The sequence below is a fragment of the Mus caroli genome, unplaced genomic scaffold (genome assembly GCF_978045245.1).
Source record: "Mus caroli unplaced genomic scaffold, Mus_caroli_1 scaffold_14, whole genome shotgun sequence".
Lineage (NCBI taxonomy): Eukaryota > Metazoa > Chordata > Mammalia > Rodentia > Muridae > Mus > Mus caroli.
This window is the reverse complement of record NW_028227269.1, coordinates 36292087-36317944: the sequence shown is the minus strand read 5'-3', so window position 1 is coordinate 36317944 and position 25858 is coordinate 36292087. Positions and strand designations below refer to the sequence as shown.

At 36.9% G+C, this 25858-nt stretch overlaps 1 protein-coding gene across 5 annotated transcripts in view; it reads right to left on the bottom strand.

The window, feature by feature from the left end:
* Dgkb (diacylglycerol kinase beta) overlaps positions 1 to 25858 on the bottom strand; it is a 757709-nt gene that overhangs the window by 480135 nt on the left and 251716 nt on the right. For all 5 annotated transcript variants that reach the window (XM_029484790.2, XM_021178684.3, XM_029484791.2 and 2 more), the window contains 6 exons: positions 25137 to 25211; positions 22009 to 22128; positions 12621 to 12738; positions 9757 to 9845; positions 9564 to 9680; positions 1086 to 1184 (listed from right to left, as the gene is read on the bottom strand). In XM_029484790.2, the coding sequence (XP_029340650.1) occupies positions 1086 to 1184; positions 9564 to 9680; positions 9757 to 9845; positions 12621 to 12738; positions 22009 to 22128; positions 25137 to 25211 (618 nt within the window). The remainder of the gene's footprint in view (positions 1 to 1085; positions 1185 to 9563; positions 9681 to 9756; positions 9846 to 12620; positions 12739 to 22008; positions 22129 to 25136; positions 25212 to 25858) is intronic.

The window sequence follows — 25858 nt, the reverse complement described above, 5'->3', positions numbered from 1 at the left end:
ATGCATAAAGGTAGCAACAAATTAATTTAAAATCTAAAGTATTTTTTGACTCTCAACATTTATAATTAATCTCATTTATTATGTATGCTTAACAAGTATTGCACTGCAAAAATATTAAAATTAATTATTGCCATCCTCAAAAATTGAAGATAATTTGTTTCTTTCTTTTAGTAATTCAACACAATAAAGAGTTTATAATAATTTTGTATGTAGAAGTATTTTAAACACCATCAGTATTTCACAGATAATTACAAAGATGAATTATAAGTAGGTGAAAATTGAGTAATTTGATTAATTTCTCAGTTGACCTTTACAAACGTATTTGTGTAACATTTCTTAGTTGTTGTAGTTTTATTATATAAAACCAAAGTTCTAGGCATTTAATTCCTGGCTTGTTTTTTAAGAGAATGATGTGTGTTACAGATTATGTAGTTTGTTTTGTGAAATAACTTTTCATTCAGTAACAACTAGGATTCTGAAAATTAACAATGTCTTTGAATACTTGTTTCTATCCTTATTAAGAGTCTTCATAATTACAGCCCCACTCCATTTTTCATTTCTATATTTATTTAATAGGTAATTAACATGCAGGTAGTGAAATTTATTGTTTAGTAATTTTTTAAAAACCAGCTAGTAGGAATGCATAACATATTGCAAGATCTGTGTCATCACTTCAAGGTAGCCTCTGACCCAAAAGAGAGACCTCAAAACTTTAGACAGAGAATGTACATTCCTAGCAAAAAATGCCCACAAAAATAACCTCATTTTCTGGTAAGCTACATCTATAAAATATGTAAAATGTAGATGCATTCTGCCCATACAATTTCTGGTAAGTACAGTGTGACTAAGAGAAAATACCTGCGTCTGCTTCAATTTGAGCATCCTTACTCCACCATGTATGCACAAGGAAGAAGAGAAAGCCATGAGCAGAGAGAGGTTTCTGCTCTGGAGTTATGGTGTGGGGTAGGCTGACAGAGTTATCTCTTAACTAATGAAAAATTATTTCCAGAAAATACTCATTGGTATAGTGTTCCAGCTTCTCACAGTATGCACAACTAACACCAGAATGATAAAGATGAACTCACCAATACAACTGGACAGATTGTGGTAGGTGGCAAGATATGGTCCTTCAAGGGTCCACAGTCACACTCGGGCTTCAGATGAGAAGCACATTTATTGTGCAGCTAGAAAAGGAGACAGGAGCAATATCAAAACTACATGACAATAGCATCCAGGAAAGAGTTAATTGCTGATTAGATGCAATAATACATTAAAAGTATATTAGAAGAATTATAAGAACAAACAGGCTCAGACATTTACTAAAAATTTTATACTAAACAGCCCTGCTTTCTTTTACCAACACAATTTATTGCCAACTACAGTGTATCCTTGCTTATCCTTCAATATAATCTTGAAACCACTGTGCACTGTTGATGCTTTTTTTCTTTTTGACCCTCATGTTTTCTCAAAGTCATTCCAAAGTGCACAGCTCAGTATGGGGCATAATTGATCCCATCATTAGTTTTAACTTTGTAATTCAATATGTAAATGTAACCTGAGATTCATCTCAGTAGGAGCAGGATATAAATAAAAGAAGATGATTATGATTATAAAAGTGGATCTTTATATTGTATTTACCAGCCCGACATTAGGTTAACATGTAACCATATAATGCAATATTTATTTTACAATATGTATGAACCTTAGCTGATATTTTTATCAACCTTGACCACTAGTTTAAACTAAAAGTATAGCAAAATGATAAAGTATGATAGTTTGAAATCAAAGAGATGGTTTTTATCAAAGATCTGATGAGAATAATTCTCAAAGCAATTTATAAATTTCTGCTTTCTCTACTTGATATTGATTTAGTATATAAAATAGACATACTTCATGTGTGTTGTTAAAAATTAATATGACAGTATTTTTCAGTTTCAGTTTATAGACTCATTTCAGAAGGCCATTTAAACCTTAGCTGTATTAACGCCTCTGTATAAGCCGTTAATTAGCCATTGAGTTTAGGCATATTGTTGATTTAATGGTGGTGAGAGAACTGCAGTCAAGGAGGATTTGTGCTGTCCTGTACTCTCCAGCATTTGTCACACAGAGGCTCTTCTTTAGAGTTCAGCTTCTGCCCAATATACGAAATAAAAGTGTTTTTACACAACTATCTACAATCAGCATGTCCTTCTCACAGCAGCACATAAACTTCTTTATATAAACATGGGTCACAATTCCTCTTAGGCACTGCTCTTCTTTGCCAAAAGATAAAAGGCATTAAAGACAAAGAGGCATCTGAATTCTTGTATACAATAGAACTAAATAAACCTGCATTCTGCCAGGCCATAAAAATGCAACTTCCTTAAACTAACTCTAAAATATACTGTTGGTTTATTGAAATTATTCTCAAGAAATAAATATGATCCTGAATATATAGACTCAGAGATAAGCTGTCATGGGGCGAGGTAAAAATGGTCCCATCTAAATCATATGTAAAGATCAAAATCTTAACTCCAGATATGAGTGCATGTGAACTTTTTTGCAAATACAACCTATGTTAATATACTCAAGCTAGAATAAAATCATGTTGGGTGTCTGGCCCTTGACTGGAAGCTTTAGAATGAGAAGGAAATCTGGACAGGAAGTACTGACACAGAGGGAAGGCCACATGAGACAAGCCAGGCTGAGATATTAATGGTTGTCTTTACAGTGCATGCAACACCAAGAATTTCTAGAAACTACCAGAATCTGGTAAGAAGCAAAGGATTCATCCCTAAACTCTGCAGAGGGCTAATAGCCTCGTTGACATTGTTATGTTAAGCTTCTTCTCTCCCAGTATATAAGAGAATACATTTATGTTGTCTTAAACCACTTAGCTTATGGCATTTTGTTATAGAAGCTCTAGAAAATGAGCCCATTGACACAATGAAAACCCAAAGCAGACCCTATGTCTTAAGTCTCCTCTGGATTTGGGCTTGTCACATAAAATGAGTTTTTCCTCCTTGATATTGTGCAACTACCTTAAAACTGAGGCAGAAGCTAAATTCTGATATGGCAATCTTTGTATGTATGGAGTGAGTCTGTCTAGAATTCGTACTCTATGGGACATCCTAAAATGACAAATTGTGAAAAAATGCAGGTAAGGAACATGCACCCTCAGGCCAGCATAGCTCACAGACAGCATCAGAGTCGCAACTTCGTGTGACCCTCCATCTCATGTATTTCCAAAATAAACAGTAAGTAAAATTAGTATCAGATTTTTACAGTTAGGCCAAATGGAAAGAACTAAGGACTTAGAAATATCCAATTGACCAGGAGACTAAAGTAGGTGAGGATATAACTCAATATATCTCATGGAATTCTGCCACTATAGACCTAACTAAGCCCAGTATTTTATTTTCAAGTTTAAATGCCAGAATGTCCAGTATCTCTGAATTTTTCTGTTCAGTCTTAAAGAAGGATTAGCATGTAGCAGGATCCATACCATGAGGAAGCATCTTGACTATCAGTCAAAGAGGAACACATATTAAAAGGAACATGCCTTAAGAGATTTGTATGAACTAGTCATGTATGGGAATGCCTTATATTTATGAAAACTAAACTCAAACATCTGGAAGGTATATTCTAGTGGCTATCTGGTCCATGATCTTGTATATGGAGGGAAAGGTCAAAGCTGTGGGTAACATGTTTAAAGAACTGGTCATTTTTACAATCTGTAAGTGAAATTGTGGAGCAGCTGTCTCTGATGCCTCATGTTGCCCAGAAATGTACCTGTCCACAAGACAGAAACTAAAAACCAACCAACCAGCCAAACAGTAAAAACAAATCAAAAAAGCTGCAAATCAAGACTATCAGTTATAAATAAATGATTGTGTTATCTCTATTGTAACCTGAAAATGTTCTAAAGAAAACAGGAGTCTGTTAAAAATACACGTATCAACTAAATAGAAATTACGTAATAGAATTAAAACAAACAAATTGATTTTCTTTAGGTTACTGTTAATAGTGTGCTTTCTGAAAATCTGTGTATGTTTCTTTTCAATAAGAGATCACAAAGGGAAATGTGTCAAAATCTATCAGCAACCATAGCAAGGTTCTTAGATCAGCACTGTTTCTTAAGTCTACTTTTTATGGTCTATGTAGAGCAATCCCTAAATTCAAATGTAGACGGTATTTGCAGCTGAAACCTTAGGAAGTTAACTTGAGCTAGATGGACATATGAGAGAGATACCTGAAAGAATTAACAACCTTACAATGAATCAGAAGTAGGCCTAAAGACAAATATTTATTTTGTCTTGACATATAATGGCATCTTCCAAGTTATGACTGTTAAAAAGAAAAAGAGTTTTATATGACATGCTCCCTAACCTGAAAGTTCTCGACCTCCAAAGTGTAAGAAGCACCCTCCTCGCTATTAAAAACTACCTAGTTTGTGGCATTGTGTGCTCGCAATACAATAAGGCTGGGAAAACTTGTTTCCATGACATTCCATGCATCGGGATCTATGAAATAAACAGAGTTGGCAAGATGCCCCAGACTGATGACTGTCTTCAAGGGTCCAACGTAAGAAGATACAGATAGGGGTCTTCCTTGAGGTTATAAATGAATTAGATCACAGATGCATCTTGACTCTTGAACAAATTTACCAAGAGGAGTAGTTCTTGCCTTTCAAAAGTCATTTTCAAAATGTTGTCCACAGCTATATTTCCATATTTTTAAAAGATGGCATGTAGAAAAGTAAAATTGATTTTTAAGATACCCAGAAACTCTCTTTCAGGGTAACAGATACAGGCGTATATCTACTAAAGTCAAATAATATGAACCAGCTTTTCTTGGACTTAAATTAAACACTTGGAAATAATTTCAGAATTTGACAGCTCACAGTAGCACCTAATTTAGAGCCAGCTCTATGTTTATTAGTAAAATCTGTCTCAAGTTTGGATTAAAAAGTGTGTGTGTGGGGGGGTGGTATGGAGAGGTGTTGAGCTAATGGTAGAAATGAATAGTAGAAAAAGTAAAAATAGGAAAAATATTCATTAGAATTTAGCAATTCATATACAAAAAATTAGTCTCTCTTACAAATAAAAGTGCAATGACATGATTTAAAGAAATTTGTTAGTTTACACTTTCATATGAAATCAATATTTTATAAACAGGCAATTTTATTAATGATGGTATTTGTTAAATAATAAACTGTCTATGGCTTTCAAAACCTTTTGACTATGAGAAAAATGTCATTGTCAGGAGCTTATTATTTTCACTAAAATACATTCTTACAAGATAACAAGTTAGTAATTCAGATGGATATGATAGGCATTCTGTTTTAATCTAAAATAGTTGTATTAACCTCACATCCTAGTGTTTCCTGCCTGTCTTTTCTTGACACACAGAGTAAAGACCATGTGAAGGACACACTCAGCAGCAGGTATGAATCAGACTTGGCAACATGGTCTCAATAGTGGCAGGACATAAGCAAGGAAAAGAAAAGGAAAACCAAGATGAGCATTTGTCTGGCTCAAAGAAATGAAGTTGAAAGCACAGAAAATATTTGCTTAAGTAGGAGATACAGCTTTTTTGTTTTATTTTGTGTTTTTTGTTTTATTTTCCTAGGTGTTTACCAATTTTCTATGTTAGGTAGAATGCTTTACAGAAGAGCTACAGTGTTCTTAGAACTTATCTTTAGGTCTACAAGATGCCTGCAATAGTATATCTAGACACATTTCATTGATATAAAAGTGAAGAAATGGATGTTTATCATTTATGTTTTAAGATTTATTAACCAGTTTAATGAGATTTGAGCATTATAAGTTATTTCAATGTATTTTGAGATAAAATTTAAAGATGAAGTGCATTTGAGATTCAATATCTAACATGAAGATTACCATATGACTCATTATAGTGAACCTGAGAATTTCCTCAAAAACTGACACTCCCTTAAGATCATCAGATGATTAAGAAAAACGTGTGTTATCAACTGATAGCAATGGACACAAATGGAAGTATAATGTTGATGGCATGCAGAAATGAAACCACTGGAGAACAACTCAGTATTTCTTTAAGAACGGCAGTAAAGTAAGATAAAATAAATTGAAGAAGAAAATATTAGCATCAAAAAAAAAAAAACAACAAAGGAAATAAAGAACTGAGCCTACTTCCTAGTCAGTAGTTAAGACTAGTGCAGTCCAGTCCATGGAATGGGACATTTTAAATATGAGGTGGGGATGAATCATGGCCTCTACAGGGGTTCCTTGGAAGATACCCAGCTCTAACAGGCACGTCAGTGGTGAAGAAGGATGTAAGAATTTGTGCTTCTTAAATGTGTGCTTTGTAGAACTCAAAATCAAAATGAAGTAAGTGGTGGAGAGGTTGCATTTATTGTCATGGAATTACTATAGATAGCTGAAGGGGACATACTATAACAAATTACAATTTTGGAAAGATTTTTCTGGTGGTGCTATGGCAGCTCACATATAGGAGAAGTACCTTCTGTCAGGGAAATAAGCCAAGAGATGCTTACTCTAACCTAGTGGGGAGGGGGTGCTAAGAGCTTGCACTAAGGTTGGGAACATGAAGTCAAAACCTCAAATCTGGGAGAGATATTTTAAGCAAGAAATGTAAGGGCTTAGCACTAGGCTATATGAAGGAGGAAAATGTGAAAGACAAGAAAAACCTGACTACTAACTCTCATAGTAACTGGAAACATCATTTGAGGATCAGTACTTGTAAATAGCAGGGGTAAGAGTTGAGGAGTTGCTCTTGAAAACGCAAGTCTATGGACCTTGACATAAAAGTTAGTGATGCTTATGTATCGAAAGATGGCCTAGTCGGCCATCAATGGAAAGAGAGGCCCATTGGACTTGCAAACTTTATATGCCCCAATATAGGGGAATGCCAGGGCCAAAAGAATGGGAATGGGTGGGTAGGGAAGTGGGGGGCGCTATGGGGGACTTTTGGGATAGCATTGGAAATGTAATTGAGGAAAATATGTAATAAAAATATTAAAAATTTAAAATAAAAAAAAAAGAAATGATTGGTAGGATTATTGATGTCTCTCTCTCCCAGAGAAGCCAGGTGACATATGCTTCAGCCTCAACCCAGCATTTCCTACATGACAGCTGCCTCTAAGATCTGTTTTCTTTCTCCAAAATTCCACCTAGCAACCCATTCCTTCCTGGCTCCCCTGGGCACTTTCTCTCAATAAAACCTATTAAGGCAAAAAAAAAAAAAAAAAAAAAAAAGTTAGTGATGCTTGAAGCCACACAATATCCTATGGTCTTTAAGGATGCAAGCTGTCATTCTGACTAGGCCTGCCTGGGAAATTTTCATTTATAAATCCTTACCAAGATGAGACTGCCATACCCTGAATTTTACACATGACATGCCCCATGTACACCAGGGTTCACAATAGGCTCCATGTCTCATTTTACCTATTGCCCACTAAGTTGATAGAATAGTCACTAAGCATTTACTAAGTATGTGCTCCATTTGTAAACGTATCTACACCGACTTTTTACCCATTTAATCCTTACAACAATCCTATTGGTTAGGTATTATCGACTCTATTTTACAGTGTAAGGATATTGTCCTAGACTGAGGTAATCAATGGATACAGTGGCACCGTTTATAAGTGACTCAGGGCATGTTAGTACTCTGCATTTCTCAAGTTGTGATTTCAAGTCATGCAAAGTGAGCAATAGGAAGACAGAAGAGCAGCTCTGCTTCATTCTCTGATCTTCTGTTTAAGCAAATTTCTCTTGGAATCCACTCAGGTGGTTCCTTAAAAAGCCTATTACAGGTAGCACACATTCCTGCCCTCTCCTGGTTCCCAGAGGGTGAAGATGACATTTGGTTCTTTAGAGATCTGTCACATCAGGCACCTTTAATTGAGGGATCAGTCTTAGACTAACGTTTCCATAAAGTAGCTCAAGAAAGCAATGAATAATACTAAGTATTACTAAGTATATAAATATTTTCGGGTGAATATATTCTGACACTAGCCACAAAATTGATAAATTAATAAAGGTGTCCCTACTGTTGCTGTAAGTTAGAATTCTGAAAGTACTCAGAGAAACTCCAGGAAACAAAGTGGGAGGAAGAAATGAATTTAATAGCAAACTTCTGACACCTCCCCCCCCCCCCCCCCCGAGAACTTGGGTCTACAGACCTCACAGGTTAATTCCTGTCTTTAAAGCTTAATAGGCACTCATAAATATTATCTGTTAAGGAATAAAAAATCTAAAAATAGTAGTAATAGTAGTAGTAATAAGAATAGTAAAAATAATAACAGCAACATATTCAATATATTGCTTTTAAATCTGATAAAAGTGAAAAAGTCAATACTGATATTTTAAAATTTTAGCCTATGCTAAAATTAAGATATGCTGTGTAAAATGCTGTGGGGCTGGGACTAGGCTTCTGGGACAAGAAAAATTATATAGTCTTCTAATTAGTTTCCCAAATATATATATATATATATATATATATATATATATATATATATATATATATATATTGGTTTTTCAAGAGTTCGAGGCCAAATATATTTTTAACATATATAATTGTTTTGTTATGGTCTTTTTTAAACTTGAGCATTGATATGTTCTTGCAATTGCTAGACATTTTATTATAATAAACAAACTCTTCAAATCTGCAAACACTTAATTGCAGTTGGAAATGTAACTCAACTTGATTTTTAAAATTTCTCTCTCTCTCTCTCTCTCTCTCTCTCTCTCTCTCTCTCTCTCTCTCTCTCTCTCTCTCTCTCTCTCTCTCTCTCTCTCTCTCTCTCTCTCTCTCTCTGTCTGTCTCTCTCCTCTCTCTCTGTTCGTGTCATTTAAGAACACTTTTTAACCTGTAGGTTTGGACAGAACCTTGTAGCTCTACCATAACCTGATTTGCCAACTATTACAGTGCCCTCTGCTGTTTATTCTGGTAAAAAGTATTCAAAGAACTGAAGGACTAAGAAGCTATTCTGCTCAAAAGGAAGAAATGTTTGTTTATGCTAATTTCAGAAATTAAACAGATATAGTAGTGCCATCTAATAACTGTGTTTATTCCCAAGTTCATTTGAAACAGTTTGACAGTCAACCAGGTTACGGTATCCTAAATCTTTGGCCATTGTTCTTTTTCCCTAATTATCACTACACCAAAACCTCTGAATGAAAAGTTATTTCACAAAACAAACTACATTATCTGTAACACCCATCATTCTCTTAAAAAACAACCCAGGAATTAAATGCCTAGAACTTTGGTTCACAAAATAGCTGGAGGTAAGGAACAAATGTGGAAAAAATGGTTTTGTGTGGCAGTAATGGCCCTCTTCTGTTTGCCCACCCTCATTCGTGGTTTCTGATTGCTTTCCTGGGAAATGCTAGAATCCACTCCATGGGCCCTTCTGTGAAAAGCATGTGAAGTCACCATCTCTAAAATCCTTAGTCCTATGAGGACAAATCTGATTCTCTCGCAGATGAAATAAGAACACCCCATCACCACCCCACCCAAGGTTTTGGGTGATTTATTCCAGCATTGATGGCCTTCCGGTACAGTGCTATCATGGTACTCACTGTGGTCTGGCACCAAACACAATGCAGCCCCGTCAGGCCCTGGTAACATTTCACTGTTTTGTGGCACTTATCGCACTTGGTAGGGCAATTGCCTTCGACCCAATAGTGGTGCATGACCTAGAACAGAATAACAGGGCAGTAAGGGGCGCTATCCATGGTGACACATGTGGAAAGCCTGTGTGGCCAGACTTACGTCCGTGTTCTTCTTGGACTTCACATATGTCTTGATGCAGGAGGGCGGGGCTCTGGCCACACAGCGCTCGTGGACCGTGTACTTGCAGACTGAAAGGAAACAGGTACACAGATTCAGAGCTGACCCTGGTCCTGATTGCACGTTTACGAGGGAAGAGTGGCATTAACAGATGCTCATTTCGCATCCACTGTTCTCTAATCAATCCAATCAGCCGCATCAAGGAAAAAAGTCCAAGTCGGCTGTTTTTATCATGGAATGCAAACGGCCAATTAGTACAGGAAATAGTATGCATATGAGAAGGCAAGGCTCCTCTGTCATGGCGTAGCAGGAACAGGAAATGCTTAATTAAATCAGTCCTTGCTCAAATTTTTCACAATAATTCCCAGATGACAAAAATATTAAAGACAAATTGATGACTGCCAAGTGGCTTTGTGTCATTTGCTAGAAGGAAGAGGTCTATATTTCATAAAGTATAGGCATGAGAGCAGCTGGCAGGCATGGGAGTAGATGTCTGGGTGCTTATACTGCATTGTCTATTGGCTTATCTAAACGTTAAATGGGAGATTTGTCTACTCCTGGAGAATAGATTCCATCATCCGTGCCAGACTTTCAGGGAAGTTCAGCCTTCATTTTCCATCATGATATTGTTTCTTCAAACAACCACTTTCACTAGGCAACATATGGCGCCAGGAAACAAATATATATATATGAAAAAAACATTTATACTAGTAAATGTATGTATAAATGTATGTATATAATCTATGCCACAAAACAAAAATACACTTGGGGTGCATCTCTGCATCTCGTGGTTTCACTCTAAATATTAGTAGGGTCACATGCACTTGTATATGAGAAGACTTCCACTTCAGAATTCATAAATATACAGAAAAAGTTTTTAAAATGAAACGGAACAACAACTTAAAAATCTACTTCTTGAAATATGAATGAAATATATGTAATGCTCATGGTGTTTATTAATAAAACTCTAAGATATCCTGTCTGTGAGTTCTGACCACAGCCAAAGAACACATATCTTTTATTTTATTTTATAATAGTACTCATATTATGAGTTTTCCCCTAATAACCATTTTGTAAACAGCAAAAACCTATCTTTTTCTACTATACCACTCCCCTTCTTTGAAAGTTACCTTGTTTCAGACAATTATATCTGCCTCAAAATAGTCACTCCCTTAAAAATGTATAGAAGTTCTGAGATCATTTTGTTGTTATTGTTTAGTTTGTTTGTTTTGACATGGATATTATTCTAGTATATCTGGACCTACCAACATGACCATCAGAAATGTTTCTCTTATGTGATATTTCATAAATGTTATATAACCTTAAAAAGATCCCATTCATTTATAAATTATATACATTTTTGACATTAAATATAATTCTCTTTTTTTGTTTTGTTTTGTTTGTTTTTTTGTTTTTTGAGACAGGGTTTCTCTGTGTAGCCCTGGCTGTCCTGGAACTCACTTTGTAAACCAGTCTGGCATCAAACTCAGAAATTCACCTGCCTCTGCCTCCCGAGTGCTGTGATTAAAGGCGTGCACCACCACGCCCGGCTTAAGTATAATTCTTAATGTTAAATAATATACCTGGAGAAAAAAATTTTAAAGCATATTGCATAGCAGAATTTGATGTGGCTGAATTGCTGGATCAGTGGAGAACTTAACCTTATTTCAGAGACTATAAACTTTATTTTAGGTAAAAATAATATGGATTAAATCAGTACTAGATGATTTTATAAATTAACTTACACACATATTTACATACACTCTGTTAGCAAATTTCTAACAGGACTGGCTGCATATGTAGCAGAAGATGTCCTAGTCAGCCATCACTGGGAAGAGAGGCCCCTTGGTCTTGCAAACTTTATATGCTCCAGTACAGGGGAATGCCAGGGCCAAGAAGTGGGAGTGGGTGGGTAGGAGAGCAGGGCAGAGGGAGGGGGTATAGGGAACTTTTGGGATAGCATTTGAAATGTATATAAAGAAAATATCTAATAAAAAATAAATAAATGAAATTTAAATACAGAAAATATCCAATAAAAATAAAATAAAGGGAAAAAAGAAAAAAAAAGAATAAAAAGAATAAAATAAATCTTGCAAGACAAGGAAACTGAAAATATCAAAATGAACATGACTTATAATGCCTTACATTCCAATATTGATATTCATATGAAGAATTTCCTTTATGTAAAGTAACATCCCAGAGGTATTAGGGAGGTGACTCAGCAGGCAAAGCACTTGCTACCAATGACTATAACTCAGATCTCAAGAACTCATTTAAAAAATTGACCATCTGTGAGTACAGTGTACTGGAGGTAGAGAGTCTCCCAGATGCAATAGGATGCAATGTAAAGTAGTTGAGATATGAGTCAATATGAAAATCTGCGTCCATGTATAAGGTGGGAGCAATGGAGAAAGTCACTAGATATTAATTTTAGATTATGAACACATACACATGAGCAAGCATAGACATGAGAACACACCCCCACTCATCCACATACCCCCCACTTTTGTACTCCATAAATATGTAAAACCTAGAGCTCTAATGGTTAACTTATAAGGGGAATATATGAGAAAGCAGTGAAAAATGTCTAAATACTCCAAGGAGAAATGAGAAGCACAAATACTTAAAATTTAAACTACAATACAAAGAAATACCCATGGAATTGGAACACATCATTTATTTCCTTTGAAAGGAAATTGGCCAGTGACCTGAACGTTGAGCAGCTACAGGGAAAGATGTATAATAAGCATCCTGTCCTGGGCTATGACACACAAACAGGAGAGCTGCATGAGCTCAGTTTCCCCTTCAAGCAAGGTGATGACATCAGGCAGAGCCAGTGAACTCACAGGAGCAGCAGAGGCCCTGCTTCCCCACGCCAATCAGCATGTTCAGGCAGAGATTGCAGTAGGCGGGCTTGTTAAAGTGCTTGAGTCGCCACACATGCTGTCCATCATCCTTCACATTCTGCAGAAGACGTGAAAGAAACAGATTTCACTTTAATGAAATAAACAGTGGACTCTGCAAATGCCAGTCGAGCTCAGGCAGGACTGATGTGTGTGCAGACAATCTGTTCCTTCATCTTGGCTCTCTCAAGTACAAGAGTGCCACAGAGACTTCAGGAAAACCAAAGTGTTCTTGCCTGGCAAGATGCTGAAATGAATCTGAGAGACTATAGTGACCCATGAGATCTTGTCTAATGTACCCAGCAACCTCCACGATGACCGGCCAAACAGAACTCTCTCTGAACACAAGGGCATGCCTTCGTAGCCATGGAGTAGCTCATGCTTAGCACAATTCCATAAACAAATGAATAAAGAAATTGAAACTTGTAGGGACTTAACTGTGGATTTGTGTTGGGAAAAAAAAACCCAAATTTAGAGTGAGGGTAGGTTTGTAAGACATAAAAATGTGATGTAATTGCATATCTTATTGTAAGGGCACTATAGAAAGATAGCACAGCTCATATCATCTTATTTTTATTAATAATAAAATATTAATAATAATGCTTCTAGCCACAGTGAGAGCCAGGACACTGATTTATAATATCTACGAATCCACAGTAACTACTTCTCACATTAGAATAAGAAATGTCAAATTTGCATCATAAGATGAAACATTAATGAACACGCCTCCTAGGAGGTACTTGTCAACGGCCCCTTGAAGTTTAGCAAGTTTTGATGGCAGAAACACTGCCTTGGTTTTTGTCCCAAGCAGCCATTTCAAATACAATTGATGACTGAAGACCCTGCACTATGGAGATGTAACTCTATCCAGATGAGAGGACAAGCTTATATGGTACCCATGCTAATAAAACCAGGCTACACAGACTTCTGCCCTACAGAGAGGTTTGGTTTCCTAAGCCATTGGAACTGGGCTCTGATACTAAGTGTTGCATTTAGTTGGCTCACATTCTTTCATCTCCTTAGACTAAGAGAGAAAGGCAACCCCAGCTGAGCTGTGAAATGCCTATTGCTTGCTATCTTGTGAGTCATATACCAACTGTCTCTGGCCCAGAGATTCTCAGGTATCGAGGGAGCTGCAGTGAGCTGATCCCTTACCTACAACCTTAGGTTAATCTCAGACCCCTCTCCATTTCTTAGCAATATTCAAGTTTGTCTTTTTGGGTAAAGGAGTGAGACAGTTTCAACAAAAGCACTGAGTAAGTGGAGATCATTCTCTTGGCAACCACATCAGGAGACAGGGTTTTAAACATTTTCATTCACCATTTAAAAAATAACGTTCACTGTTATTTCTTAGCCAGGGCTGGTTTGGATGTGTTATAATAATTTTAGTAGGATAATACATGTTTAACTTGGCTATATTTTATAATCTATAGCTTTATTTCCATCATATTAAAACTTAAACATCTTGATGTAGAAGTGTTAATATGAGACTGTTGATTTTTTAATAATATTTGAAAGAGACAGTGCACTGTAGTGGTTTACTGCTTTAAAAGATTTTCAAGTTGAAGGAGAAACATTGGACTTTTCACATTTATTGCTGTTTTTGTACTCCTTGTCATTTCATCTCAAGCGATTGTCCATTCCATGTGAATATGCCTCATCCTGTTAGAGAGCACATATGGATGAAGTCAGCTGGCATTTTCCTTATCAAAAAGTAAACAAGTCTGAACGTGGGTGTTCTGTCAATCAGAACACTTAGCCATGTTACAGGCTGCAAGTGATATACAAATCCATTACCGGGCATAAAAATGCTTTACCAAAAAAAAAAAAAAATTAAATAGCTTTATAGCTCTTAGACCGATGCACTGCCCAAATATACCAGAGATGAAATATGTATGTGGCCTCTTTCAGAGGAGAAATGGAAACCAAGCGCCAACTGCTTCTTAGTAGTGCAAATTGCACCCGGCTCTCTGGATTTTCATGTCTTGTCTTGTCTTATTGAGATTGTAAACTTGGTAGAAGAAAAAGAGTCAGTCTCATTCTATCAGCAGAATATATTCCTATTAATGTTTTTATAACAAATACATATTTATTAGCAAGAAAGGAATTTGTTTCCTTTTTTTTTTAAGGGAATGAGCAAAGAACTGGAAAGCCCTGCATCAGGGCCCACTGTGCAAATGTGAAGACGCTGCCTCGGTCTTCCTTCTATTTTCTGTCTGAGAAAATAAAGGCACTCACTTTCTTTCTCAGGCCATAGTGTGAGGTTTCATTACACAACACCTGTGAAGATAATTTAGCTCCCTGAGAACTGGTGTTATATAAACAGCAAATATTATTACGATCACGGTGTAGAAATTTATAACATCAAAAAATTGCAGCCTAAAGAATTAAGACAATGTGTCTAGTTCCAGTGTTAGTTATTTCATAAAATATTGCCTTTTTTTCTTCTTCTATATGCCAGAGATAACCCTATTCTGTGACTATTTCAGGGGAGACGGTTCAGTGCTGCCTGGGAAAGGCCACCATTAGGAAGAGTTAGTAGTTACACTTCCCCAAATGTTAAGTCTCAAAGCCAGAGAGATGCCTCTCCCCCACAAAAAAGCCTTTTGATTTCTTTTTTCTTATTTGCTTGTTTATTCTAAAGTTTTCAAAAGTTTCATTTTTGGGCATTATTTCCCAGTATATTGATAATGTTCAAGTGAACCAAGACTGCTCTAAATGATGTTTATTGTCAAAGATTTTAAAGAGCTATATTACTGACTTCCCAGGCCAAACCCCACACCCCATTAAGTACCTTGAGAACATTGAATAGTGAACGTTGCAAGTTAGTTTCATTGTTAGATAATGTGCATTATCCTGTCCAATTATCTCTGAATTATTACATCATCAGTAAAAAGGAAACTGTTTTGACTGACAATAAAATTGGGTTATATTAAGTCTAGGGAAAAAATAATGTATTGAGAGATGTATTGACATCTGGGCCCAGTCAGTCAATTGCCAATTCCCGGACTACTTTCTGCACTCAGAAAAGGGCCCTGCCATCCCCAGGGCTCTGATCAAAGTGTCTACCATGTCGTACTGCAAAGTATTATACTAAGTTTCATTTAATAACTTGTAATGAACTTCTGAATCTTGTTTGGTTTTGTAACTTCTTAATAGATTGATTCATGTATGGAGAGTGGGGGAAAACTTCCTAAGCAAATTATACTTTTTAACTTTTACCTGGAAGGTGGAATGTCAGTTTTGAAATAGGATTTAGTTTAGTCAAAGCACATCTCTGCCTGTTGCCTCTAAATCTCATCAGGCAATGTATTACTTCATTGTTATTAACTCAAGCAAAAATAAGAAGAAAAATGTGCCCTTCCATGTTCTTAATCAAACACCCTTCCATGTTCTTAATCAAACACATAGTATATATTACATATAAAGACTAATTATCATATTTCTTTGAAACCATGTAATGAGATGAAAAAACTTCCATTCAAATGCAGCGTAGCCTAAAAGAGGCCACATCCAGGTACACAATCAAGACCTTGAGGTTCTCCCTGCTATGGCTGTTTGGCTAAAGGGTCCAGACTGTCTTCAAAATATTTATGTTTATACAAGCACTCGAGGACATCTTTAAACTGTTGTCAAAACACCTCTTTTTGCAACAGGCAATAGTCAATTCAAACAGCTGGAAAAAGTGTTAAAGGTAAGTGACTGTGAGTGCCAAGTCCTAAACGGGAGACTTTTATCCCTGCCATGCCAAGGCTCAAGGGACATGAATTGAGAAGAAAACATGGAAACAGTTCATGAGCTGACGTATGAGGAAGAGCGTTATGAAATACCATCTTCTGGACATCCAGGCTATTACACTTCTGAACTCAACAGCATATGTGCAAACATGCACAAGATTCACAAATATCAAGGCAGCCAATATTCAGGTATGGATGGCTCGTGAGATCTCATTCTGAACTGGGATGCTATTGGTGACTGAGGCCTGCTAAAGGAGTACTTCTCAACCTTTGCAATGTTGCAGTCATTTAATACAGTTCTTTATGTTGTGGTAGCCACCAACCATAAAATTATCTTCACTGGTATTTACAACTGTAATTTTAATACTATTATGAATTGCAATGTAAATATTTGTGATTTCTGATGGTGCCAGATGATCTCTGTGAAAGAGATGGTCAGCCCCATCAAAGGGTCACGACACCCAGGTTGATAACTTCAACGAATGCTAGGGATTCATTCTTTAGGATTATGGCCACTGGTGGACTAGATTACCCCTGTTATAATGCATGGCCCTATACCCATGCATGTGAAAATTGCTCTGAGTTGAACTGGAGGTGAAATCGGGAGTAAATCTGATCATCATATATATATATATATATATATATATATATATATATATATATATATATATATATATATATATATGTGTGTGTGTGTGTGTGTGTGTGTGTGTGTGTGTGTGTGTGTGTGTGCGCGCGCATGTGTGTGTGTGTGTATGAAATTATCTCAAGAAATAAAATTTTTCTTGGTTTTGCTTTTGTATTTATTAATACAAAAGTTTCTAAAGAAGCAGTGGCTATTAACAAAAAGTAGCAGTTTTATTCACCGATACTTTAGAAAAGATTAGCCATAGTATTATGTTTCTGTCAGAGACCAGAGAGCTTCCTGCAAGTTCAGGCCACTCTTGTACTCACTGATGATGCTTAAAGTGTGTTAAGTAAACTTCTGTGCCTGTTGGGGATAAAGCCACACACAGCACTTGTAGGGCTCTCAGGAAAATGGACAAGGAGAGCAAGGCTTGCTGGAGTCAATAGCACCAGTTACTGAGTACTGTCAGAGCCAAGTTTAAGGTCCAGCTAGAATCCATGGGCCAGTGCTCAGTGTGTCTCCATCCCTGTGGAAGTTTGTCTACAGAGCTCAAACCTTTGAGACCTGCACACAGAACTTGTCTGTCTGTCGGGATTTCAAAAGGATAATATTCTAAAGTGAATTCTAGTGAAATTAGGTCCTTTCTTTTTGAATGTTCTAAACAAAGCTTTGTTTCTATGCTTCAAGATGTAAAATGGTGAAGATGAAGCTTATTATTATTATTAACAAATTCAAGTAAACCTTGTATACCAATATCCTTGGGAGATAAAATTTTCATTCTTTTTTTTTTTTTTTATAAATCTGAGTCATATAAGAGTCTAGCAAAAATTCAACCCAGAAAACAAACAAACAAACAAATAGAAAAGAAGCAAATGAACAAAAGTCCACTTTATTCATTGACAAATCCTGATAAGGGAGGGCATATCTACATGAATAAATATGACCAAACTCATAAAGCTATGAAAACTCCTAATTTCCTTTCACTGCGATACTTTGTCCTTTTACTGATTAGTTTGTTTTGAAATTTGTAAAGTCTCTAGAATCTCTTGGACAAGAAAATATATTGTATCCACTCTCTACTAATTTGGTCAGCATCAGATCCTGAGATTTTATGTAGCAGAATCTACACTCTTGAAAATGGGGAAGCTGGATGAAGTGTGTGGAAGAGACCCAATGAAGTACAATAAAATCATCAGTGCCATGGTTCCCATTCAAATCAAGCTCACCCAGGAGACCACTCTTGTCTGTGTCATTTCGATGGCACTGCAGTCACTTTCAAATATACTATGGCATTTAACACATATGGTTAATTAGCATCCATTCCCCACGATCATAACTGACAATACACAGGAATATCTAGGACAATGTAATAAGGCAGAGTTTTTATGAGTGGCCAACTTCAAGATGAATCACTCAGATACAATAATAGCCTAACGCCAAGGTAGGGGAGAAGGAGGGCACACAGTGTCATAAATCGAGCTCTCTGTGAGTGGTAGCACATTAACTGCTTGCTGCAGTGAATTGAGTCTCACTTCCTAAAATCAGTGGCTCTCATCACTCAAGGGTCTTAGTTCTTTTCTTGCTTTTTCAAACATTTGCTATGTCTTATAGAACATGAGACTATTACTGCTGTACACGGTGATCGCATATTACAGGAGTTATCCATTTTACTAAAAACTATTTTAAATGTTTGTAGTATATGTTTATAAAAGCACGAAAGAAGTGAAATTTCTTTTTTACAATTGTTCTTTACAGGGGGTGAAATTCTCTAGTCCCATATTTAAAATAGCTCTCTTCATATTAAGTAATGTAGCCCTGCCATCTAGTGGCTATAATTGGGAACACAGTCCCAATATCAAAGGAAATAACTCATATTGATCTCTGTTCATTGAATAATATTGTTACACCCCAAAATAAAGCATTTAAAATACAGTTATAGCATTAAACTACATATAACTAACTGCTACGATATCAAAGTTAAAGATTATCCTCTATTCACACTAAAATGAAAAAGTCTATTACTTTAAAATACAATGATTTAAATTCTTATAGGTCTGTAGTTTAAAAATGCTATGGTTTTGTAGTTTTACCAAGCATTCTATAAATAACTTTTAAAGAATTGCTAAATAAGTACCTTCAAACAAAAATACTTTGTCATAAATTTTTTGCCTTAAAATACAAATAACAAACTCTCCCCAGTGATGGGTTCCTTCCCTGGCTTCAGAAAGCAAAGTCCTTGCTTCTGCTCAGTTTTCTTTTTTTTTTTTTTCTTTTTTTTTTTTTTTTTGGTTTTTTCGAGACAGGGTTTCTCTGTGTAGCCCTGGCTGTCCTGGCACTCACTTTGTAGACCAGGCTGGCCTCGAACTCAGAAATCCGCCTGCCTCTGCCTCCCGAGTGCTGGGATTAAAGGCGTGCGCCACCACGCCCGGCTCTGCTCTGTTTTCTTTTTGTGAAACTGGGCCTGGAACTTGTGGTCTAAGGCATGCTAAGCAGGTGCCGACCCACTGTGGGCCAGCATCTGCTCCAGACAACCAAATGTCCCACACATATCTCCCAGATTCCTGCCTATGCTTGTATTATCCACGTATTCCACTTAGAATATACAAATTTCAACTTTGAAATATTGAGATTAATTTCTGGAAGGCGGTGTTTTTGCAAGTCTTCGCATAAATCAGTGAACAGCTGCACTCCCCCACCATCAACCTTAAACATTAGCACGTTCTTGTTCTCCTTTTGTGTTTTTCCTAGCTAGCCTGCTGACATTATACTTTTGCATAGCGCTTATAAAAATTATGGGATGTATGACAAATTATCATAAAATTTAGAGATCACGTATAACATAGAAAGCTAAAAGCTTACTGACTCATTTATTTTCAAGGTGAATGAATGTGCTATTTCCTTTGTGTGTGTTTTTCTTTTCTTTTTTTGGTTTGTTTTGATGTACCAAGTAGGAGATTTATTAGGGCTTCATAAGAAAAAACTAACAAGGAGGATAAGCTTAATGAAGGTCACAAACAGGTTGCTAAACAGGCAAGTTGCAAAGTGAACAGGGAATCCAACCAACATAGCAAGCAATGTGGACCTTCTTACTTCTGCCGTGGTATAGTGGCACCTAAGGTTGCTTCTTCATAAACTGCTTGTTTTTACTCTTCTTTTTAGTTATTCATTTTTTAATTAGATATTTTCTTCATTTACATGTCCAGGGCTATCCCAAAAGTCCCCCATACCCTTCAGCCCCCACTCAGGTACCCACCCACTCCAACTTATTGGCCCTGGTGTTCCGCTGTCCTGGGGCATATAAAGTTTGCACAACCAATGGGCCTCCCTTTCCACTGATGGCCGACTAGGCCATCTTCTGATACATATGCAGCTAGAGACACGAGCTCTGGGGGCCGGGGTGTACTGGTTAGTTCATATTGTTGTTCCACCTATAGGGTTGCAGATCCCTTTAGCTCCTTGGGTACTTTCTCTAGCTCCTTCATTGGGGGGCCCTGTGATCCATCCAATAGCTGACTGTGAGCATCCACTTCTGTGTTTGCTAGGCCCTGGCATAGCCTCACAAGAGACAACTGTCAGGGTCTTTCAGCAAAATCTTGCTAGTGTATGCAATGGTGTCAGCGTTTGGAGCCTGATTATGGGATGGAACCCCAGATATGGCAGTCTTTAGATGGTCCATCCTTTAATTGTCATCTGAGAAATACCGAATGGTTGAGAAGCACCTGAAAAAATGTTCAGCATCCTTAATCATCAGGGAAATGCAAATCAAAACAACCCTGAGATTCCACCTCACACCAGTCAGAATGGCTAAGATCAAAAATTCAGGTGACAGCAGATGCTGGCAAGGATGTGGAGAAAGAGGAACACTCCTCCATTGTTGGTGGGATTGCAAGCTTGTACAACCACTCTGGAAATCAGTCTGGCGGTTCCTCAGAAAATTGGACATAGTACTACCAGAGGATCCCACAATACCTCTTTTTGGCATAGATCCAGAAGATGTTCCAACCGGTAAGAAGGACACATGCTCCACTATGTTCATAGCAGCCTTATTTATAATACCCAGATGCCCCTCAACAGAGGAATGGATACAGAAAATGTGGTACATTTACACAATGGAGTACTCCTCAGCTATTAAAAAGAATACATTTATGAAATTCCTAGGCAAATGGATGGACCTGGAAGGGCATCATCCTGAGTGAGGTAACCCAATCACAAAAGAACTCGCACAATATGTACTCACTGATAAGTGGATATTAGCCCAGAAACTTAGAATGCCCAAGATATAAGATACAATTTGCGAAACACATGAAACTCAAGAAGATCGAAGACCAAAGTGTGGGCACTTTGCCTTTTCTTAGAATAAGGAACAAAACACCCATGGAAGGAGTTCTTTTTTCTTTTTATAATCTTTCTGTGACTTTTGCCTTTTTGACAATACAGGAGGCAAGGCCTGGATCTCTGTACTTACCAGACAAGCTTTACCATCAAGCTAATTTCTGAGCTCTCAAAATGAACAAATATGCATAAGAACAGAATGCTTAATGACACCATTTATATTTAATATTTCATTCCATTATTTGAATGATAATTTCCATGTGCATTTCAATTTTTCTCCCATCTGACCATGCCTGAAATCCCATTGGTCTTTTGAAGAACAAGATGAGAGACAGTGAAAGAACAGGGAAATCAAGATGAATATTAGATGAAAGCTCATCTCCTTAATCCAATGTATGTATTCCTAAAGCTGCAGCCACTCCTAATCCCTAACTCCATGTGTGTCCTGTTTCCATATGCACAGCAGAGTTCACTTCTATTTGTGCTTCACACAATTGCGCCATGGGATTACTAGAAGTTGAGAAACTTGTTACAGGCTCAATGATAGAAAATGATCTGGGCAACTGATCATCAAATGTTGCCAAAGAGCATTCTACTGACCCGGTCACTCTCCCTCCCCATTGCAAAAGCTTACATTCTCCAAGCCCAGCAGGACTAGAAGTGGGATAGTTGTCATTCCTCCTTGAATCCACTCCTCCAGAGACACAGTGCCATCCCGGTCATAGTCAATTTCTTCCATCATTTCATGAAGGATCTGGAAAAGGAGATGGGGGAAGTAGTCAAGGAATTGATTTTTTAAATCCTTGTAATTCAACAAAACACTTTCTCTAGCTGGTTATACCAGACTGTGACTAGAAACTGAGTGAGAGTGGAGAAACCTGTCCTTTAGTAAGTCTACTAATCCTGTACTCTAGAACTTGGCTTTCTGTGCTGATGAATTTTTAGAAATAGGTGTGCAACTTTTAAATAGCACCCAAGAGAAATCAGCAAAGAAACAATTAAAAGGTACTTTAAATTTAAAGGGGAAAGTAGTTTCTAACGACTTCTTCAAGATCACCTTTTAAGTTCATATATATGCCAGAAAGTGTCTGGAAAAATTAACATCAGGGCAAAGAGCTCAAATAATTCTTTGTCATGTAGTAATGAGCAAGGGAATAAAGCTCCTTTTAATTGCCTATAACAATTTAACAGAGTCCAAACCTGATCATATTTAATAGGGCTTCTTTGAAGATGGCTTGCAAGCAATGTTCAACAATGTGTGATTGTGTTAAAGTTGTTTCTTTATAGTGTGGTGATAATATGGATCCTTACTTTAAATGGTTGTAAGGATATAATGAGGAAATGTATTATAAGTTAAAGACCTCTGGCTGATACAGGAATGTATATAATATAAATTATACACAAGTTTCAACTATGCTATCTTTGTTTGCTGGAAAGGCCAACAAACTTCTAGTCTGGTTAAATCAGGAAGGTAAATATGATAGAAACTGTAAAGTAGAAAGAACATGTTGTCTTTAAACAATAAGGGTATTTAAATCAGTTTAGAAAATACATTCAAGCAGCATGAGAATACAGATGTGAAAAGATGCTATACATGTGGTATTGAATTGGAAGTGTACACAGTATTTCCCTAGCTCTCCACTTGGTGTCTTTGTCAGATTGTTTTTCTTCACAACAACACAAGGATCTCATGAACAGAGAATACACCTCAACATCATTGTTTCATTATTCTCGAAATTAATGATTTAGAATTTGATAAAAGAGAATAAGACCTGACTAATGCGTTATGCCTCTTGGGGATTTTTCAGTGACTTAGAATGAACAAGTAAGAAACTGAGCTTGCTTGGTTTCTGAAGACAGACTAGATTTAATAGTAAGATTATGTCAAGGCAAAGAACAAGGAAAGAACAGGCATGGTGAAACAACCCCATGCCTGTGTTCTGAATTTGTAGTGCAGGGTCTCTGTAATTAGCTCAGGTTGGCTGAAGGATGAAACTTATTTAGCATCAGATTGATGGGGCTGCAAGTGAGTACCACCATCCTGAGCTTCATACTTTAATTTGTATGCTTAGTAAATCCTCTGTTAGAGCTTGTATTCAATAGAAAACTATCTTTCCAAAGACATATTGGTCTTCCTATTCATTTCTATCAACCTCAGGTTTTCACATTTCTCTATTTGTGCATAACTAAAAAGCATCTCTAGTTAAAAGGAAAAGAGCTGTCGAGGCTGTAGGCTAAATGGCATGGTGAGCTGTGTTAGCAAACACAATGTCCATAGTAACCTTGGTTTTCTAATTCTCCACTATTTGGACTGTCCAGATGGGAAGCCCATATCAAGATTGCTCAGGACAAATGATGTCATGGTTGTTATTTGAAATCTCGAGTAGATAACCATCATAGTCAACTGATCAAACAAGAACTGCTGCTTCCTTTGGAACAGCTCTGTCTTACGTTAGTGCCGCACTGGGCACCACATATTATTTTCTGAGAACTTGGGGTATCTCCTTCTGCTATGAAAACTGATTGGCAGGAGACAAGGCCTCCTTCACTGAGTGCCGTGAGAATGAGCAGATGTCCCTGGCAGATGAACAATTGTCACAGACAGAAAGTTGAACAGGGTTGTAAAATAGGATTTTAATTTTTTTCTGATGAAAAGGAGTAACAGAGCTTCTAGTAAACTGGGTGATTTCAGTAGAATATTAAGATGAATTCTTCCATAAATTATAAACACAGTTGCTAATTCCTAGAATTTCTTAAGCAAAACTGCTAATGACAGGTGTCACTTGTGATCACAGCAGGCAAATTTCCACAACAACACATACGAAACTGAAATACCATTGAATTAGAACTGGAAGAAGTCTTAATCGGGTTAAGAACTGTGTCACTGTTTACACAGGATCAGGCCTGAGCAGCCTTTCATTTGAGACAGAAGAGGCAGGCAGACTGGGCTCTTGCTTCAGAGTCCTGTTTTTAATCTTGGTAGGCATTATCTAAATGTGGGTGCTAATTTACAAATAAACTCAAATTCATATGGCATGCAGACCTTTAAATAAAACGGAATTGCTTTCTTCATAGACACTTCATGAACTTAATTGGCTTTAAAAATAAAACAACTGTCTCCTATCAATTTTACCCAAAATATTATTTATATATAAAGTTAAACTGCCTAAAGAGAAATGTTTCAATACATTTTAATCATGCTGCAATTTTGTATAAATTCATACATAATAAGGCATCTTTATTTTCTTAGAAACATTTATAAAAAGCACTGATTCTTGAAACACGTTGGCTAAAATTTACTGTCTGAGTTTGTAACTAGCTGTAGAGCTTTGAGCATGAAATGTCAACATATTTGGCTCTTAATTCACCCATCTAAAGAATAAATAAAGTAGGGCTCCCAGGAGTCACAGGCACTAAGTGACCCATGAACAGGAGCAGCTCAGTGCACCCTGGATACAAACACACCAGCATCTTCAGTAGCATGGGATGGATGTAGCAGTGTCCATCAGCAGCATCCACTTACCCCCATGTGTGTACCCTCACTAGTCAAAATATAACGTTAGGAAGAAAGCCAAGGGCAAAACACCACATGAACCCTATCATCCCATTCAGAATCAACTTGACCTTTGGTTAGCCATAATAATTGAACCAAAAATTAAAAACATATCATTATATTTAGCCCCTCATCTCCCCTCCCCCAAATAACAAAACAAAAGAGGCAGTCCATAGATTAGTCAACAGTTTCCTCATCCACATGCCTACCGGATTAAGTTCGGTAACATCCCATTCGAGGTACTCTGCAACGTGCATCATCTGACCAATAATATTTTCTAATTCCTGGAATAGTTGGGAAGGAGATGGAGGATGAGAGGGCATACAGGGGGAGAGAGAGAGAAAGAGGAGAAAGAGAGAGAGAGAGAGAGAGAGAGAGAGAGAGAGAGAGAGAGAGAGAGAGAGAGAGAGAGACAGAGACAGAGACAGAGAGACAGAGAGACAGAGAGAGAGAAAAGAAAAGGATTTGTTAGCCTAGAATTTTAGAACATTGTTTTTCAGAGTGTACAAAAGATTAAACGGTTAAGTGACCTATTTTCTAAATGCATAAACATACACAGAAACTAGTGGAGATATCTTTTAACAGCATAGAAAAGAGTTTCTATAAATAAATGTTACTATTAAAGATCCTTATAATTGATGTATGTAAAAATGTAGCCTAACTTAAAAAAAAAAAAAATCAGTCATACCCTTTGCTGAGAACCTTTACCAGGAGAGGGCACCACAATACCAGGCACAGCTTTATTCTAGTCATGCCTTTTTGAAAGCATATGTGTATTTTTACAGGATGTGATTTTTCTTTTCAAGACACCAAACATCCTGGTGGATGGAATCAAGCCCAGACAGGCAACTGAGGGGTTTGTTTTTATTTCCATTCATTGAGAACCTATATTGACTGTATAGCCACTTCTCTGGGTACTTTACTAGAATGG